This window comes from Micromesistius poutassou, assembly GCF_964030765.1.
Source record: "Micromesistius poutassou genome assembly, chromosome: 13".
Classification (NCBI taxonomy): Eukaryota; Metazoa; Chordata; class Actinopteri; order Gadiformes; family Gadidae; genus Micromesistius; species Micromesistius poutassou.
Window position 1 is genome coordinate 9,405,178 of NC_140283.1, and position 19,445 is coordinate 9,424,622.

Genomic DNA, 19,445 nt, shown 5'->3' on the forward strand with positions numbered 1-19,445 from the left:
TATTGTTATATAACGTGTGGCCAAATACACGTATGTAAACATCGTATCGGGTAGCCTATGTAATACACTGATAATAGCTTACGTGCTCCTAGAATACAGACCCATAGGCTACCCTGCCCTGCCTTCTCCCAAAGGATGTATACTTCATTTTAAAACAGTCAGGACAAGCATTGTGTTGTGGCCGCCCCCTTTCGAGACGTAAAGAGTTAAAGGAGCAGTGGGTTTGCCCACTATCGGGCTTTGAGTGACGCGATCATCTCGCTATCCCTCAACTTTGCCTGTTGCCAAGCTATGAGACAAGGGAACCGAGGTGGACGATCACTGCTGTTGACTATCATCAGTGACAGTCAAATTTCGCACAAAGGAAGAGATAGCTTGTTTATTTCACGCGATCTCCCGTGCTCCCCGCATTTTCGCGTACTTTTTGACTAGGCTACTATTTCATAAGAATGGTTTTAGTTTCCCCGCGGACTTCCGATGAAATAGAGTCTACATGAAGGCGTAATATCTTGAGTAGTGGACCTTTTCGGGTTCTGCGAAGGTATAAAGAGTTCTACGGAGATCCAAAATGCCGCGGAGGAAACAAGAAGCGCCCAAGCGTGCAGCAGGTAAGCCTTATACACGAGGAAAACACGTTATAGGCGTTGGAGGATAGAGAGCAGATGTAACGATACCTTTGTTTTCACAAGCTCATTTACAGCCGCTGCATTTCCGTTTCCAGTTTTTTTCCAGCGATACTCTCCCCTCTCTCGCTCTCTCTCTCTCCCTCTCTCCCTCTCTCTCTCGCTGTCTCTCTCCCTATCCGCTGTAAACGGTACAGTATAAAGTCCAGGCCTGTGGAATACATGTGTCAAGGAATTACTTTTAGGCGTTATGGTGATCTGAAAGACGTAGGCTACGCTTCTCTTGTTGAATTAAAGTGGTCGTCGCATTTGCAGTAGACAGAACGGAATAGTTGGCTACGGTAAAGTTTTCATTGTTGCCGATTTACATTGCGTACTTTGCACATTGTAACCCCTTTTCGTGAGGCTACTTGATCATTTAGCCAGGGATAACGCGTGGGAAAACGATGTTCTCTTTCTATTTCGAGCGCCCGAGGCGTGCCATAAGCAACAAAGCTTTGTGAACATTTGATCCTGGCGGATAACTTTTTTTTGCACTCGGGATAGCGAAACAGGGCCTACCTCTCTTACATTTTTTGGATAACATAAACAGTTTTAGCCCGGACAAAGGGAATTCGTGGACTGGAAGAACCCATAATCGACAGTTGCCATGTCTCATTTGACGGTTGATTGATTGGCTGTCATCCGGCTTTGATCTGTTCCTTCCCGATTTGCATCAGAAAATCACTCCCCCGTGCGCTTCAGACCCTTGACGTCAGATTTAAACCACTTTGAAAGTCCTGTGTTCTTTTCCACTTTTTTCCCCTGTGTGGTGGTCAAGTGACTCACGAAAAAGTAAAGGGGCGATAATGTGGTTTTGCAATGACACATACGATTCGCACACACACACACACACACACACACACACACACACACACTCACACGCACGCGCGCACACACACACACACACACACACACACACACACACACACACACACACACACACTACAGTCAATACACGCACAGAAAAACTCACTCACTTTGAGAGAATGTCACATTCACATGTGCACAACCTCACTCAGTCCACTTTGAACAACACACAGACACACACACTCACTCAGCCAGTCAGAGTGGGTGGAGGTTAGGGGTTGTAAAAGGAGCTGTGTGCTATGTAATGGAGGGGAGGAATGGGTTTGCTCTGTCAGACTGGGCCGTCACAACGGCTTTGTTTCATGTTTGATTTAATTGTCTCTCCTCTGACAGGCCCATTCATCAATGGCTTTAATGGTCAATCAGAGACAGGCTGAGTGAGTGCTCCCATTCTGTTTAGCCATAAGCTGGGCCTGGGCTTTTATTTCATCAGAATGCCCCTGCCTAATGTACATGCTCACTGGCTCAGAGTGGCCGCAGGGAGCACATAAAGAATGACTGAAAGCTTTCTGATTTCAGATCACCGAAGAGGAGGATGTATTTTTTCATCTCACTCTCTCTCTCTCTCTCTCTCTCTTTTGCTCTCTCTCTCTCTCTCTCTCTCTCTCTCTCTCTCTCTCTCTCTCTCTCTCTCTCTCTCTCTCTCTCTCTCTCTCTCTCTCTCTCTCTCTCTCACGCTCTCTCTCACGCTCTCTTTCCTTTTCTTTACACTGGCTCCCTCTCCGTCTCCTCCTCCTTCCTCCTCTCCTCCCCTGCCAGTGCATCTCTGTATCGCGGCTGCCGATGATGCGGAGCGATAAAAGGGGGGGTCTGTAATACAGATCGTCTTGTGTTTTGAGAAAACAACTTCTTGTTTTCCCGAACGCAGAATTCCTCCTCGCTCGTTCATTCATCCACTCCCGGGTCCCTTCATTTTTCACCGCCCCACCCGCCAGCCCCCCCACACCCCACCCACCCTCCCGCCCCTTCAGTAAGCCCCGTGTGCAGCTGCAAGTTATAAAGTTGTCAACTGTTCAGTGGCACACAAAGGGTGATGATGAATTGATTGCAGCACAGAGCGTGGTGATAGAGAGAGAGCAAAGAATAGGATGACAGATGATGGGTCTTGATTAGGGACTTGCTGGGGTGTGTGTGTGTGTGTGTGTGTGTGTGGGGAGGGGGGGGCGGGCGGTGGAGTTGTCCCACTGCAACCTTGAGAGTTAGGGGGAAAAAAAGGAAAATACATTCCCTCACCCCCACCCATCCACTCTCACACACACACACACACACACACACACACACACACACACACACACACACACACACACACACACACACCCCACCACCATCACAACCACCGTATCATATTCTCCCTGAAACACACACTCTGTCTTCCTCTCTCCTTCCTCCTCTCTTTCTTCCACTTCCTAGTCACTTTTCTTCCACTCCTTCTCTCCGCCCTTCAGCACCTCCTCTATCTCCCTCTCTCTCTCTGTCGCTCAGCCCCTCTCTCTCTCTCTCTCTCTCTCTCTCTCTCTTGCTCCCCCGGCTGTAGAAAACTTGTTTTGTCTGCTTCATTAGCAGTGCGAGCCAATTAGCCAGCAGGCTGATGGAGACCTGACAGCCTCTGTGATTGGTTAAGACAAGCTCTGGGCCACGCCGGGAACCAAACCCTCGGGGATGGGCTAAGCACTTTGGTAACTTTCAGCGTGGTGTCACACGGAACGGCTCCACTTTTCGGTCCCATTGTATTGTAACAGTTTTCAGCGTACTCGGGTCAGGCACAAGAGTCAGGGCGGATGGGAGGCTAGGTATGCGGCTAGGTAAACACAGGCCGGACCAGCACAGCCTTCAGGCCATGAGGGCCCGCTGTGTGTAGTCACGGCCGGGGATTATTGTGACTGACCGCATACTCTCCGGACCCAGGAGCGGTGGGTTCAGAGCCTCTGAAGAAAGCTGTGAGCCTCAGCTGACTCAACAGGAAACACACCACTGATGTAGACTGACCTACGGCCGAAGAAGTGTTTGTGTTGTGTGTGTGTGTGTGTGTGTGTGTGTTTGTGTGTGTGTGGGGGTATTTTTGTGACGTATACTTGGGTCTGGTATTGTGGGTTTATTTGCAGTTATTACTAACACATCATTTTGGAGAGTGCGTAAGAGCTTAGGTCTATGAGTGTGTGTGACTCTCTTTATCTTTCTCTCTGTCTCTCCCTGGCAATGCTTAAATTCACTCAGCTTCTTGCTTAACTACTGTCAACTGCTCCAAGCATTAGTTTAGAAGAAAGCATGGTCATTTCTCAGAGGGAGAGAGAGAGAGAGAGAGAGAGAGAGAGAGAGAGAGAGAGAGTGATACAGTGATACAGTGGAAGAGATATACATAGAGAGAGGATGAGATACAGTGAGCGAGAGAGCTCAAAAGCACTGGTCTCGTCTTTCTGCAGGGTCAGGATTATAGTTGCCAGGTCAGCTATGCCCGACTGGCAGCTATCACTCATGCGTATATATGTGTGGGTGTGAGCGCGTGTTCGGTTGTGTGTGTGTGTGTGTGTGTGTGTGTGTGTGTGTGTGTGTGTGTGTGCGTGCGTCCATGTGCGTACGTGTGTCTGTGAGTGCCAGTTCACTCACACCAATGGGCATAGCCTATTGAATTAATCTGAGGTGTGTGTGTATGTGCGTGCGTGCATGTGTGTGTGTGTGTGGGTCGATTGCACAAACCCCCCCACACACACACACACACACACACACACACACACACGTACGATTTGCTGGGTGAAAGTGATGAAAGAAATAGCAAGCATAGAATTCCATAATTCCCAGCGTTTCCAGTAAGAGCGACTCCTGTTATAAAGCTTTCATCGCCACCACACTCCTCTGATCCACGTTTTCCCCCGCTTCTCAGTGATCCAAAAAGCTTTGCTCCTCAGAAACTGAAGGGGCCTATGTAGTACACAAACACACACTGTAATCATGTACCCTTAAAATTAGCAAAAACATGTGTTAATACGCTGTAACAACACCCATTGAACTGAAATGTGATGCAGTGTGTGTGTGTGTGTGTGTGTGTGTGTGTGTGTGTGTGTGCATCTTTGTAAAGCAATTCATTTTTAAAGCAGTGTAGACTAGGCAAGCTAACCTGCTAACAGCCAGCAGCTAAACAACATGCAATGCCAATGTGGTCACTGTCCACAGCTTCGAGGCTATGACGTCATCAGAAGTCTGACCAATCGGATCGCCAGGGCCAACGTCACATGACTTTAGTATACTCAATGTATCATATCGGCCAGCCGGGGTTTGTCAGGTTTTCAACATACGTGTTCTTCCTCGTTTTTTGCTCCCTTAGAAATGCAAGCAAGGTAGCGTAGGTGTGGATCAGATAGGGTGGGTTTGGATGGGCATCGGCACGGCAACGTCCACGCTGGGCATGTCAGCCTCGTTTACAGGACCCTGTTGCTTGTGTACGTCTTGCTGGAATTCGGCGCGGTTGAGTCACGTCTGTGATCTATTCGTCTGATAAGTGCATACCTAATGAGTGTGCGAGCAGCAGTAGGGGTAGAAAGGAGGTGGTCTGTGTGTGTGTGTGTGTGTGTGTGTGGGGAGGGGGGGCAGGCTGATGGAGTGTTTCCCGCAGGTATTGACAGATGCCTTTTTGTTTTTGCCATAGGGCCCTGACTCCATAAATCCTGCCCCTGTGTAAGGATAACAATGCCACCCCGCCAGCCAGTAAAAGAGAGAGAGAGGGAGAGAGAGAGGGAGTGAAAGAGGGGGGGGGGAGTAGAGGTGAGGGGCGGAGACACATCCCTCTCTTTCTCTCTCTCTCTCTCTCTCTCTCTCTCTCTCTCTCTCTCTCTCTCTCTCTGCCTCTCTCATTTTTTTAACACACACTTGGCAGATGTCAGGCCATAGGGTTGGGGCGGTGAGGAGAGAGAGAGAGGAGTAGGATGTCGAGGGGCCACTCAACTGCCGCAGTAGTTGTCACAAACAGGAGAAAAAAAATGAGAGAGAAAAAAAAAAAATGTTAGACGTCCTCTTCTCCTCCCCTCCGTCCGTGTCCCCTAGCCAGAGCTTCTCAGTAGCCAGGCCCTGCTGTCGGACTGAGGCCCTTAGCACCTAGCACCTAGCACCTAGCACGGGGCTTTCTATAAAAATAGTCCCTGCCGCTAGTGTTGTGATAGATGCAGCTGCACCCTGGCAACAATTGGGGCAGGCCAGCTCCCTCGAATCCCTCCTCCTCCTCCTCCTCCTCCTCCCTCCCAGAGGTAAGAGAGACCACGGCCCGGTGGGACGTGTGCTCTTTTCGGAGGGAGGGCGGGGTGGGGGGGAGGGGGGGGGCGGGAGAGAAACTGAGCCGGCGCTCCGGTCTTCGGGGGTCCTGTAACCCAATCCTGGGAGGAGAATAGCCCCGGCCATGCCAGAGAGCCGATTTCCTTTTCAACGGAGTCATTTATCACTGACCCACCCTTCGCTTCTGACACACTGACGTGTGTCATTTATCAAACAGGCTTTAGCAGACACACACACACACACACTCTCACACACACACACACACACACACATAGGGGGCGAGAGAGGAGGCTGGGGAGCACAGGGAGAGAGAGAAGGGGGGGGAGAGGAGGAGGAAGAGGAGTGAATGGAAAACAGAAAGGAGACGGAGGGAGAAACAGAAAATAAAAGAGGAGGAGAAGAGAGATGGAGAGGCGGTAGGAGTTAGTGGGGAGGAATGAACAGCCAAGGAAACGCAAATGCCATTTTGACGTGTGTGTGTGTGTGTGTGTGCATGTGCGTGTGTGTCCGGGAGGAGGAGTAGGATGGGGATGGGGGGCTAGGTGAGTTTTATGGGAAGAGTTGTATGAATCCCTCCAGGAGAGGCTTTTGGGAGGGGAGGACCTCCTCTCTCTCCAGATGACAGAGAAAGGAGTGAGTTACATGAGTTACGACTCCATGAGTGACAGAATGTTCTTTCCCTGATACGTCTCAAGATGTCTGTATGAAGAAGAGAGACCCGCTTTGTGAGTACACAAGTTGTTGGGAGCACCGTGCGTGTGTGTGTGTGTGTGTGTGTGTGTGTTGGTAGAAATGAATATTTCTGTACCTATTATGTAAATTTGCTGCAAATGACATGCAACGTGTGTGGGTGTGTGTGTGAGTGCATGCGTGCGTGATGCCATATGGTGTCTATGTTTAATGGTGCGTGTGTGTGTTTGTGCGTCTGGGCTTGTGTGTGTGTGTGGGGGTCCAGGCCTGTGTGTGTATGTGTGCGTCCACGCTAGTGTGTGTGTGTGTGTGTGTGTGTGTGTGTGTGTGTGCGAGCTCCCTGATGAGCAGAGCTGACAGGTATCACTCATGCAGCAGGCTGGCCTCTAAATGAACCCCAGCTACTCTGCTCTCTCGTGGCCCTAACAGGCTCTCTCCAAGATGGATGCTTCTTTAAAAATCAGATTAATGATGGATACCGGCCTTATAGTGCCATTCATCACCAGGAATATTATTTAGGCTGAGCCGTGTAGGGCTGTAACTGGAGAGCCAGGACGGGGAGAGCTTGACGTAGACACTCACTGTGTGATGGATGGTACAGAGTGCTCTCTCCGAATGTTACTAGACACCAGCACACCACAGCAGTGGGCCATAATCAGATAGCCCACGGATGTTTATCCCCGCAACTACACTACCCAGATTGCCTTGCCTGGAGGGGGAGCTTTATGACAGGCGTAGTCTGTCATTATTGTCATCATCATTATTCTCAAAAAGTTTCACATAAAAGGAGAAACGGATTCTAAAATGCGCCGTTCCTAAGAAGGCCACACAAAAGCGACCGCTTCTTAAAGCGACAGCGACCACGGCGCAGATTATAATATCCTCTGTGGGATCCGCTGATGATTGTCTGCTTCTTTCTCCTGCCCCTGAAGAGTTAATATGTTTACAGTGAGAGGTCAAGCCAAGGCCAGCGGTTGTGTGTTCACTATCGCTGGTGCTGCAATAGAGAGAGAGAAAAAGAAAACAGGTTGTTTTTGCTTTTGTCCTCTCCTCGTACTCCTTAGCTCTCCTCCTCCTCCTCACCTCCTCCTCCTACACACTGCTGTGATTTATGGTAGCCATCCATCTTCCAGGGTTGTGTCCATCACCTCCTCGTTGCTAGGCAATCATGGCAGCAGCTGTTTGTTGTGAGAGGGGTCGAGTTTGCCCCCCCCCCTCACAAACCACCATACCAGACACATATATACACACACAGACAGACACACACCCACACACACACACACAACCAAACTCTGTGTCTGGGTTGCAGAATCCAAATCCACACCCTACTCTTTAAACCCCAGGGGTTGCGAGTACACAAGTATTACAGTCTCCCTACGATGTCGGGCCCCTGCTGGGTTAAAACAGAGGCGATTGGACAAAGAGCAGTTAAAATATATGATCCATGGTATCAAAGACTGCAGTGGGAGAGAGACAGAGAGAGAGACAGACAGACAGAGAGAGAGAGAGAGATAGATAGGTAGACAGAAAGAGAGAGAGAGTGAGACCGAGAGAGAGAGAAAGATATAGAGCGAGAGAGAGATAGAGAGAGAGTGAGGAAGAGAGAGAGAGAGGGAGATATGTTAACGGTAGTGATAGACAAACACATGTGTTTGTGTATGTGTGTGTGTGTGTGATGGCCAGGGAGAGAGATAGGTGGCTGGTTGTGTAAGACAGCTTGGTGTGTATGGTGGGACCAGAACACAGCCTTCCCATGGAAAGTGCCCTCTCCTCCCTCCCTCTCTCCCTCTCGCCCTCCCTCCCTCCCTCCCTGTCCCTGCCCTTGGCTTGGCACCTGTGTGTACGCTCCTTCTCCGCCGGTTTGTTCTCAGGTTGTGCCCCCTCTCCTTTCTCTCTCCTTAGTTATTGTGGCCGTGCCAAGCGCCCAGAGCTTCCCCGGTCAGGAGCCAGGGCCGTCTCTCTTGTTGTCCCGCTCGTCTCACAAGTGTTTAGGTGGGACGGCGCGAAGAGGAGACCTTTTCATGGGATCTTTTTTTTTTTGTTTTGTTTTGTTTTTTGGGGTGGGGTTAGATTTCATGAGGGATAAACAAAGTGACTGTCCGGGGGCCCGGAGGTCTGTGTGTGTGTGTATTCAGCTGGCTCTCTGAGGTCCTATTATAATACAGCACGGCGGCAACGCTAGCGCCGTGGTCGAGGGAAGGCTTGTGTGAGGACGTGTGTGTTTACATACACACATGCGGTCTTATGTACCACGATGTATATTTAGGTCCACCACCAGCACACCTACAGCGTGAACAACGATGTCTGTTTTTCTCATCCCTCTCCGCACACATCCTGCACTACAATCGGCGGACATAATGTATTCACAATGCCAACGGGAGGTGGGGGGGTGGGGGGGCATATAGCACACACACACTCACACACTAGGCTAGCAAGCAGCTTGTGTATTCGCTCTGGGCATAAAGGCCCGAAAATCTGCCACCCTCCCTTCAATTTGTATTTCACAAAATGGACTTGACGTCAGTTCTAGTTAATTCTTTAATGAGCAGTGATTACCTGTTACATATTTCTGCGTGGGACTCGGAGCAAGGGGCTGAAAGGATCAAAGAGAAACTAGAGCAGTCCTGAATTTGATTGAGTGCATTAGTTTGACAATGTTATTTTTTTCGTACAGAGGAAAAGCAGGTACTTCACTGATCTGCAAGTATTTTGACAGAATGAGGCTGTTGTCTGACTGAAATTATTCTAATCTATTTAAAGAGTTCTCAGCTGCTGGGGAACTTGAGAGGGAGTTGAGCTCGGTGCATTGTGAGGTTATTTATTTTTTTGATGCAGGCTGAGGTGACTTCCTGGTCCGTAGTTGTTAGGGGGGCCGTTTCCTGTCGGTGAGAGCCCCCCCCGCTGAGGGGCCTGTGTTGGTTTAAGGGCGTCAGGGCCCAGTTGAAGCACTGTACATGTCTGGAAAGAGAAGGCCACGTCATGTTGTGACACATATTTTCTCTCCTTCTTCCTCAGCCCCTCGTCTCCCTCACTCCCTGATCTTTCAATTCTCTCTCTCTCTCTCTCTCTCTCTCTCTCTCTCTCTCTCTCTCTCTCGCTCGCTCGCTCGCTCGCTCTCTCTCTCTCTCTCACTCTCACTCTCTCAGACTTGAGAATAGTTCGGTTGACCCCCTGGCAACCTGATCTTGTCACCTTTGTTCCACGGTTGAAGCTAGCCTCTTCAGCAATTTGCATTTTTCTAGTACACATTAAGTACACCCTCATTTATTACGTCCCTACATTTGTTCTTCCAATTGAAACAATATTTGTGAGGAGTGTTGTAAGGAGTGTTCAAAAATAAAATACCAAAAGCCTTTTTCTCTTTCACGTTTTAACGGGACCACCGTGACGCCCTGCTTCCTGCCTCTTGGCTGGGCTCACTGTTTACAGTGCAGTCGTCTGGGCATATGCACACCAAGTTGTTAACAAGATGACTGCCATATCCTGCGTAGTCCATGATAGCCTCCAACACATTCGCACATTCGCTTGTGTAAACAACAACAACTTGTGTTTGTTACTGTGTGAACCAAAGCATGCATTTATATTATTTTATTTTACAGTGACGTCGTGGTGAGTCTGCCAACACTCACTCCTTTCATCTCTCGGCTGAGCGCTAACGTCATTAATATTTAGTAGCGAGTACGGTATTGGCAGCTTTGAACGGTGGGGAAAAGTCTCACTGCATTTAGATGAGTGATTTACACTACACTCAACAAATAAATAGCAATGTAGATGGTACGCTTCAGATGTTATATGTAAATATATATATATATATTTATTGTATATGTTTTACATTATTATATTTCTGTGCTTTGCTATAGTATCAAAAATAAAATATATTTTCTGAGCTGGGAATGAATGATAATCAAATAATATATTATCACTGAGGGTCCTTTCATCATATCTACAACAACATGAGTGTGTCGTCATAAAATAACATTGAATAATGTTGGTTGAAATTGAGTTTAACATTTTCAGGGACAATAAGGACATATTAAAATAAAATACTAATACAAATGTTCCTCTTCTACCACATAAATGACCCTAGAATTCAGTGTAACAACACCTGCTTGGATTCCTCAACGCTGAACTGCGTTTTCACAGGTTGAAACAGTGATTGATTATAAACATCCCAATCACCCATTTTGCCGTATATATATCGCTCTGCCGCCGGTTACAACAACACTCCAAAGACTGATAAAGCCCAGCACGGCGTGAAAAAAAATGGAGGAAAATGCGGATGGGGGGGCTGATCAGCGAGGGTCCTTATCTTAACAGGAAGTAGAGCACCTTCCTGCTTAATCACCCGGCTCCGCCCCCAGCGCGTCTCCGTGTCTGCTGCTCCTGATGGTCACAGCAGAGCTGCCGCAGTGCTCTATCACAGGAGCTCTTCCTCTCGTCTGCGCCCCTTATGTTTATGAAAATGATACTCGGCAGGAATGCCTTCTGCATGCCAAGATATCACTGTCTTTCCTCATCGCCTGCCTGCCTGCCTGCATGTGCGTGTTTGTGTGTGTGTGTGTGTGTGTGTGTGTGTGTGCGGGTGTGTGTGTGTGTGTGTGTGTGTGTGTGTGTGTGTGTGTGCGTGTGTGTGTGTGTGTGTGTACGTGTGTGTGTGTGTGTGTGTGTGTGTGTACGTGTGTGTGTGTGTGTGTGTGTGTGTGTGTGTGTGATGTGGCAGTGGGAGTCGGGGGTAGTGTTTGAATCTGCACACTTAAGTGGAATTTGTGTTAATGTGGTGTGGGTGTGGGTGTGTGTGTGTGTGTGTGTGTGTGTGTGTGTGTGTTTGTGGCAGTGTGTGTAGACTAAGATGGTACACACCCCACACACACACAAATGCATTCGCTTCCACAGCTCAGTATTCATTCACGGAACCTAATGATTCTTGTCTTCTCCCCACATGGCATTGTCACATTTTATCATTACAATATGCATTAATCTGACCGTACACGCGCACACACAGACACACACACACATACACACACACATCAGGCAAATGCATACACTGGCCGTACAGTTTATGTCTGGATATTAGCGATGACTGCATCTAGTGTTTTATTCAATTTTTTGTTTTTTTCTGTCTCTGAATGAGCCTCTATGCTGCCTTCACCTTTTATTAGCTTGATAAATCACCTCTGTTGTCAGTCAAGCCTGGGAGAATAATTGGATGTGGTTGTCGCCTTGTGTGATGGATTATCAGTCATTGGGGATTAAATTAACAGATAGTCCTCAGACATAATGGTTTTTGTTTTGCATTTTAAATTGCCTGGGAGCACCACTGCACTCTCCGGGTTTTTATAGCCAGTTCTCTAAGACCTCCCTTGCTATCTCAATCTCTCCTCCACTTGCCTCTCTTTCTCTCCCCCTCCCACACACACACACACACACACACACACACACACGCACACACACACGCACACGCACACACACACAGAGGCTATCGCCATTTCGCATCATCAGGCCTTAACAACAAATTAACAATAACCTATAGGGACGGCGCTATAAATGTACCAACGTGCACGCGGGAGCGACTGGGAGAGACAGGGAGAGGGAGAGAGAGAAAAACAGAGGGAGACAGGGAGAGGGAGAGAAAGAGAGAGATCTTTGACGATTTAAAGAATAGTGATAGTGTGCAGTGAAATGGGATGCGCCCGGTAGTTGTTTGACAACTTAAGGTGGAGTACTCGGTAGGCCCGGTCTCCTGATGAGAAGAGTAAAGTGGCCCTGACAACCTTGAGAGGGGAGGGGGGGCCAGGGGGGAGGGGGGGCGGGGGGGTGAGGGCTCAGCTGATTGGATGGGACGTCAGCGAAGCAGCTGGTCAAGATGTTAACGCGCTGGCCGGCGCCTCCGCCTGACGGGACGCATCACGCTTTAGAAATGGCACGTCCAAAAAACACAGAACACTGAGAAGGCGCCGGACAGTGAGCAGGAAGGAGAAAGGGGATTTAGAGAGGAGGAGGAGGAGGAGGAGGAGGGTGTGTGTTTTGTGATATACTTCAGCCCCCCTCCCTTGCCTGTTTGTCCAAGCGTGAGCGATTTACCTCCCCTCCCCCCCCTGCTCCCCTGCCCCGCCATCCACGTCCACATTATCATAATTGTGTCCGGGACATGAGGGTCCGGCGAAGTGATCATGTCATTTTATTTACACCCGGTCTCGGCCCCCCTTCTTTTACAAACGACATGCCACGGACTGCCAAGCAGCGCTGGGGGCCCCGACGACATCTTTTGATCAGGGCTGTCGGGCCCCATCAGCGCAGAATGGCAGGTAATGGATACCCGGTGACAAACCAAATCTCCGGGAGGACGGAGACCGGGGCCGCACCTGCCAGGTCTCCATTAGGCCTGGCCCCTCAGCGGGCCGGCCTGCTGACGCTGCCCCCGGGGCCCAAATCAGAGCCGCGCCAGCCGCGCCGCCGCCTGGAGATTGGCTGTTAGCACTGGAAATGGGAGCTATTTCAGCTATGACATTTCTGTTTAGACTGGATGTTTGTGTGTGTGTGTGTGGGGGGGGTATATGTGTGGATATATCTGTGTGTGTGTGTGTGTGTGTGTATGACTGATGTGCGTTTGTGTCTGCGTGCGGTCGCTTGCGTGAGTGCGTCTTTATTTCCACGGGCGCATTTATAGTTTGTTTGTTTGTTTGTGTGCGCCGAATAGATTCTGAGCGGTGCTCTCGTGCTGGGCCCACGTTTTAACACCAGCCGTCGACGTGCACCCACACCTCACACTCCGGCTCATGGTGTTTCGTTACCGCCCCGCCTCCGAGGTTCAGAGAGCTAGTTTGTTTGTTTGTTCCTCCTATAATGGGTTTTGGTTGCGTTCTCCGGTATAGAGCGGGAAGTGTCTGGAATGGAGAGGCAAACCCCCCCCCCCCCCACACACTGTACACAAGGGGGTCCCGATGAACCGTGTGGGTGGGCGGGTCGACGCGTGTGTGTGTGTGTGTGTGTGTGTGTGTGTGTGTGTGTGTGTGTGTGTGTGTGTGTGCAGGGTGCCGGGGATGGGCCTGTCGTGTCGGGAGTCTGTCACCGTTCAGAGGGGGCATACGAGGGGGGGGGGGGGCACATTGTCCTTCTGAGATGAGTCAGAACCAGGCATGGCCCAGCAGGACACTTTCACAGCTCACACACAGACGTTAGTTTGTGTGTGTGAATAACACACACACACAAACACACACAAGCACACACACACAAGAGTGCATGCTTGTCTTGAGGTGAGCTGTAGATTGCCCACATGCAAAGTGACAGGTTGCTTATGTGGTTCAACCCTCCTCTCTGACCCCCACACACACACACACACACACACACACACACGCACGTCACAGACACCTTCTTATTCACTCTGTATATTTGTCCCACTCTTTTAATCCCGCTTAACTCTGAACGATTCAATTCATTCATTCATTACTCTGTTGATGTTGACGCGATGGGGTGTATTCAGTGCCTAGAGTGATGTATTTACATGACATCAAGCACCCGTTTTGCAGCACCTTTGAATGATACAAACTCTGGATATATTTTTGTTTGGCTGGGGGACATCTATCCAACATGTGAATATTTTGGTCTTCTATCCTTGTCTACTATAAGTTGTCTGACATCTTCTCCTTTTAAAGAGTGACATCACGTCACTGTGTGTGCGCGTTTGCATGTTTGTGTTTGTGTATGTATGTGTTTGCTTGCACGTGTGTGTGTGTGTGTGTGTGTGTGTGTGTGTGTGTGTGTGTGTGTGTGTGTGTGTGTGTGTGTGTGTGTGTGTGTGTGTGTGTGTGTGTGTGTGTGTGTGTGTGTGTGTGTGTGTGTGCGTGCGTGCGTGTGTGTGCTTGTGTGGGTGTGTTTGCTTGTGTGTGTGTGTGCACAGTGTGCAAACCCAGAGAAGAGGCTGATGAAGAAGCATCAGACATATTAACTGACAGATGGGGGTTGATCCAACTCATTTATTACCCCAGAGGAGAATGCCACAGCGAGATTGGGCTTCATTAATTTCAGATTTAGTTTTCATTTCAAGCTGTTGCGCCCTGAGATAAATAAAATGGCGCATTATGTTTTTGCCAAGATATTTCTTTTTTGTTTTCCTGCAATAGAAGGAGTGAAAGTAGAGAAGGCATAAGTTCCGTGTGGCTGGGGTAGTATATAAATACAGACTCGCCTGGAGGAAAATAACACCTCAATGGTTGATGAGGTGAAATGGGATGACTGTAATTTCTCAGCTCGGCTTTAAAGGCTCCCACACAGATGGCTCATTTGTCCCTGGGAGTCCTCAGGCACACATAGCAGGGAAACTTTTTCTCCAGTTATTCTAACGTACTGTGTTCACTGCCTGCGATTTAACTCATCCTTTTTCTGCTCTTTGTCTCCCGTTTCTCTCGCAGCCTATTCTCCCGAGGATGGACCTGAGCCCGCTGCAGGTGACGAGGAGGGGAAGGCGGAGGGCCCAGTGCCGGCCCCCCAGGGTGACCCCCCTGGGACTGATGACTTGGTGGAACATGGCAGGGAGGCGACTAAAGAGCCGGGGTGTGACCGTGAATCAGTGGGGACCGCGGAGTACTCTGTTCCTGAGATGGACAGCGACTCGCACGTGAGCGAAGCCAGTGACCGTCTCTCAGACTTTGAAAGCCCCTCTGGTAAGGCCGAGAGCAGCCCGGTGGTGGCGTCCACCGATGGAGCGGCGCCGCTGCTGCTGCCTCCTGTGATCGGCGTGGACACTCTGGAGCAAATGAAGGCCATCTATTCAAGTTTCCTGACCAGCTCCCTGTGGTCACCCCTGAACTTTGTCCCCACGCCGACCCAGGCGCCGCCCACGGTTCCTGTGGAGAAGCAGTCTCGTAGCAACAGCACCAGTAGCAGCAGCAGTTGCAGCAGTAACAGCTATGATTGGCACCAAACCGCCATAGCCAAAACACTACAGCAGAACACTCTGCAGAGCCGCATCCCTGCCCAGGGCTCCGAGGGCAGCCTGTTCAGCACAGTCCAACTGCACAGACAGAACCCCCGGCTGTTTGGTTCCATCTTCACAGGGGCCAGTAAGTTCCGCTGTAAGGGCTGCAGCGCTGCGTACGACACCCTGGTGGATCTGACTGTGCACATGAATGATACAGGCCACTACCGCGACGACAACCACGACCGGGCTGGGAATGGTTCAAAGCGTTGGTCCAAGCCCCGTAAGCGTTCCCTACTGGAGATGGAAGGCAAGGAGGACGCCCAGAAGGTTCTGAAGTGTATGTACTGCGGCCATTCGTTTGAATCCCTCCAGGACCTCAGTGTCCATATGATCAAGACCAAACACTACCAGAAAGTGCCTCTGAAGGAGCCCGTGGCCCCGGTGGCAGCCAAAATAATCTCCTCAAAGAAAAGGGGATACGTGGGCTTGGATCTCACTGCAGCCCCGCGGTCTAGAGAAGGAACCCCGAAAGGAAAGCACTCACAGGTGGATAACAGCGAATCAACACAGAGGGCCTCCCCTTACACTAACTCCAATAACCGCCACGGACACCAAAACGGTGCCAGCTATGCTTGGCAGTTTGAGTCTAACAAGGCCCAGATCCTTAAGTGCATGGAGTGTGGGAGCTCCCATAACACACTGCAAGAGCTACGGTCACATATGATGGTGACCGGTCACTTCCTGAGGGTGACTAGCTCAGTTGGCAAGAGGGCCAAGCCTTTTGCAGAGTCCACCTCCCCTAGCCCAGCTAGAATTGCCACCCCCACAGAGGAAAGGGTGCAGTCGGTCCCACTCGCACCTTCCACCTTCTCCCCTCCACCACCCACGACTGCTGGCACTTCGCCTGCCGCCTCCCCCCCTCCTCTCAAAGAGATCAAGAAAGAGGAGGTAGAAGAAGAGTGCACCGCTGATGAGCCTCTCATAAATGAGAAAGAGACGATTATGGAGGAGAAGGATTTTGATGGAGAGAAAGAGGAAAAGTTTGACATCTCTAAATATAATTATCTCACTGAGGAGGATCTCAAGGGCAGTCCCAAGGGGGGGTTAGACATCCTCAAGTCCCTAGAAAACACTGTTACATCTGCGATTAACAAGGCCCAGAGTGGTAACCCTAGCTGGGGAGGCTACCCTAGCATCCATGCAGCCTACCAGTTCCCCAACGTCCTTAAACTCCCCAATGTCAACACTGACAAGAATTCCCTGAAGTTCATGTTCACCGGGGAAGGAACCCTCTCCTCCCTAGCGAAGAACCAGCCTCTCATCTCTCCACCCTCAACCCAGTCCTCCCCCCTCCCTAATAACAACTTCCAGGCCATGGAAGAGCTGGTTAAAAAGGTCAGCGAAAAAGTGGCCAAAGTGGAGCAGAGAGTAAGAAGGTCCTCCCCGAAGACGGAGCAGCGGCTCTCTCCCTGCAGCAGTGAAACGGCAGAGTACACAAAGGGAGGAGGAGCTGACCTGCCTCATGACTGGAGGGCCGTCACTCCAGCAAACAGTGAGAAGGGAAGCTACGATGACCGCGCCTCCCCGGCAACCGAACCCAAGCGGGACGCGACTGTGAAGTCTCCGCCGGCACCCGCCCTGAACAGCAGCACTACTATTATCACTGGTCATCCTCCCCCAGAACAGCCGTTTGTCAACCCTCTAAGTGCACTTCAGTCTGTGATGAACATTCACTTGGGCAAGGCGGCCAAGCCTTCGCTGCCGAACCAAGATCCTCTGAGCCTCCTCTCCAGGCTGAGCCAGAGCATGGCTGAAAGGGCTGCCGTGGCAGCTCCCCAAACCCAGACGAAAAAGCCAGAATCCATTGTAGACCGTAGCATCTCCAAGCCCAGCGACGACCAACCAATGGATCTGACGAAAGGCAAAAACGACAGAAACAGTTCCCTGGGTTCCACCCCTCTGACCCCATGTTCAGCCACCTCTTCCATCTCCCCATGCTCAATAGTGACCCCTGCTAAGCTAACAGTGGTGTCTCCTTACACATCCAGCAGCCCTCTACATGAGAACGCCTTGTCTGACATCTCCGACATGTTGAGAAACCTGACGCAGTCCCAGGATGTGGCTAAGCCACCGTCAAGGTCACGGATCCCAGACAGGGGTCCGGTCGTGGGCTCCACCGCAGAGGACGCAGAGGGGGCTCTGCACAGCCACAAGCGCAAAGGCCGACATTCCAACTGGAATCCCCAGCACCTGCTTCTCCTGCAGGCCCAGTTTGCTTCCAGCCTGAAACAGACCACAGAGGGGAAGTACATCATCAATGACCTAAGCCCACAGGAGAGGATGCATGTTTCCCGTTTCACGGGCCTATCAATGACTACTATCAGCCATTGGCTGGCTAACGTCAAATACCAGCTGAGAAGAACTGGTAGAACCAAGTTCCTGAAAAACCTGGATTCAGGGCAGCCGGTGTTCTACTGCGGCGACTGCGCCTCACAGATCCGTACCCCAGCAGCGTATATATGTCATTTGGAGGCTCACTTGGGTTTTAGAATCAAAGACCTCGCCAAGATGTCCCCCAAACAGACTGTTAGGGACTCCCAGGCTCTGACGGAAAAACTCTTGCCCATGGAGTCTTTCATCCCTCCCCAATCACTGGATGACAGCAGTAGTAATGGGACAGTGTACCATTGCCAGCTCTGTATCCGTAAATTTGCCAGTAAGCACGCTATCAAGCTCCACCTCAGCAAGAGCCATGGAAAGTCCCCAGAGGACCATCTGCTATATGTGTGTGAGCTAGAGAAACACTAATTTACATTCAGCTTTCAAAGTACAAGACATATATGTAGAGTAACTGGCAAGCAACACCCCTCCCCCCCACCCCCACCCACCCAACAGATTATTTGTATGAAAATGCACAACACCATGAACTATTTAGCACAAGGTGTTTATATCCATTGGCCTATTTCAACCTTTTCTTTCTCTACTTTCATTACACATTTCACATGTGTGTGGCATCATTTCAATGTATGGGTTAAGGATATATTCCGCCTGAAGGGCATTATATCACCAGTGTTTTAATCTCCATTGCTTTGTACACCATTGGTAGGGGAAGACAAAAAGGACAAAAAACTTGACGATAATGGCAACTGTTTTGACTAGAGGGTTGACTAGTTTCTTGATATCTAGTAATCGTATTTATTTAAAAGATTTTGTGTATTTTTTTTATTTGCTGATAGTCTGCATGTAAAATCAAGGTTCACTGCAAATGTTTTTTTATAGTCTTGTCCACATTATTAAATGTCCTTGGTATTTGAATTTAACATTTTGACACTTAAAAGAACATTCAAATGCCTGGGAAAGCTCTTAAGAAGGATCTGCCAGACAGCAAGATAATTTAATCACCTGTCTATATAGTTTACTTTGTATAGCATTTCATTTTCTTGTTGATTGTAAAGGCTGCCTCATTCTTTAACATTTAGTAAGGGGCAGTGTATCTGGGTCTCTGTAAAATGTACATACAGTATATAAGCTTACAACTTGCTGTTCAATTTATGCATACTTGTTATATTTCCTAATTTAAGAGGACTATGACTATCCACTGGTGCAGAGCCTTTGAAGAAGACAAAAATGACATTGTTTTGCACAATAGTTTTATAAATGTTATTTGATAAAATAGAATACAAATATGTTAATGCCTTGTGCTTCTATGATTAAATGGACTTAACTGCTGCATCAAGCTTCTGTGTTGTATTTTATATTCATCAGTTTAAGAAATTGTGCTCAGAATACATATACGGTGGTTTGTGCTGTTTTTAGGAAGATAGGCCAGACAGATTGTGAGTTTGCTGTTTTATCCAGAAAATAATAATTCAAGTGGCACATGCTCAGAGCAGATTGATAATCCTCCACTGGGTATAAAATGATCTCGATGGCGCATAACTCAAGAATATATTTTTATGGATGCCTTAAATATCTCTAGCTCTGGTAAAATACATATCTCTAGCAATGGTTTGTTCTAAAATGAGCAAACCATTGTTCTAATGCCA

General features: G+C 49.3%; 1 protein-coding gene across 1 annotated transcript; it reads left to right on the forward strand.

Moving 5' to 3' along the window:
- The first annotated feature begins 311 nt into the window (after positions 1–311).
- tshz3a (teashirt zinc finger homeobox 3a) lies at positions 312–19,131 on the forward strand. The gene is made up of 2 exons (XM_084477041.1): positions 312–608; positions 14,891–19,131. The coding sequence occupies exons 1-2, from the start codon at positions 569–571 to the stop codon at positions 18,205–18,207; spliced, it is 3,357 nt and encodes a 1,118-aa protein (XP_084333167.1). The 5' UTR covers positions 312–568; the 3' UTR covers positions 18,208–19,131.
- The last annotated feature ends 314 nt before the right edge of the window (positions 19,132–19,445 follow it).

What these genes read in the sequence shown, in the direction of transcription:
- tshz3a (XM_084477041.1), top strand. Translation starts at nt 569, where the DNA reads ATGCCGCGGAGGAAACAAGAAGCGCCCAAGCGTGCAGCAG. An exon ending in AGCGCCCAAGCGTGCAGCAG is followed by an intron (nt 609 to 14,890) that starts GTAAGCCTTATA and finishes TTTCTCTCGCAG; the next exon opens with CCTATTCTCCCGAGGATGGA.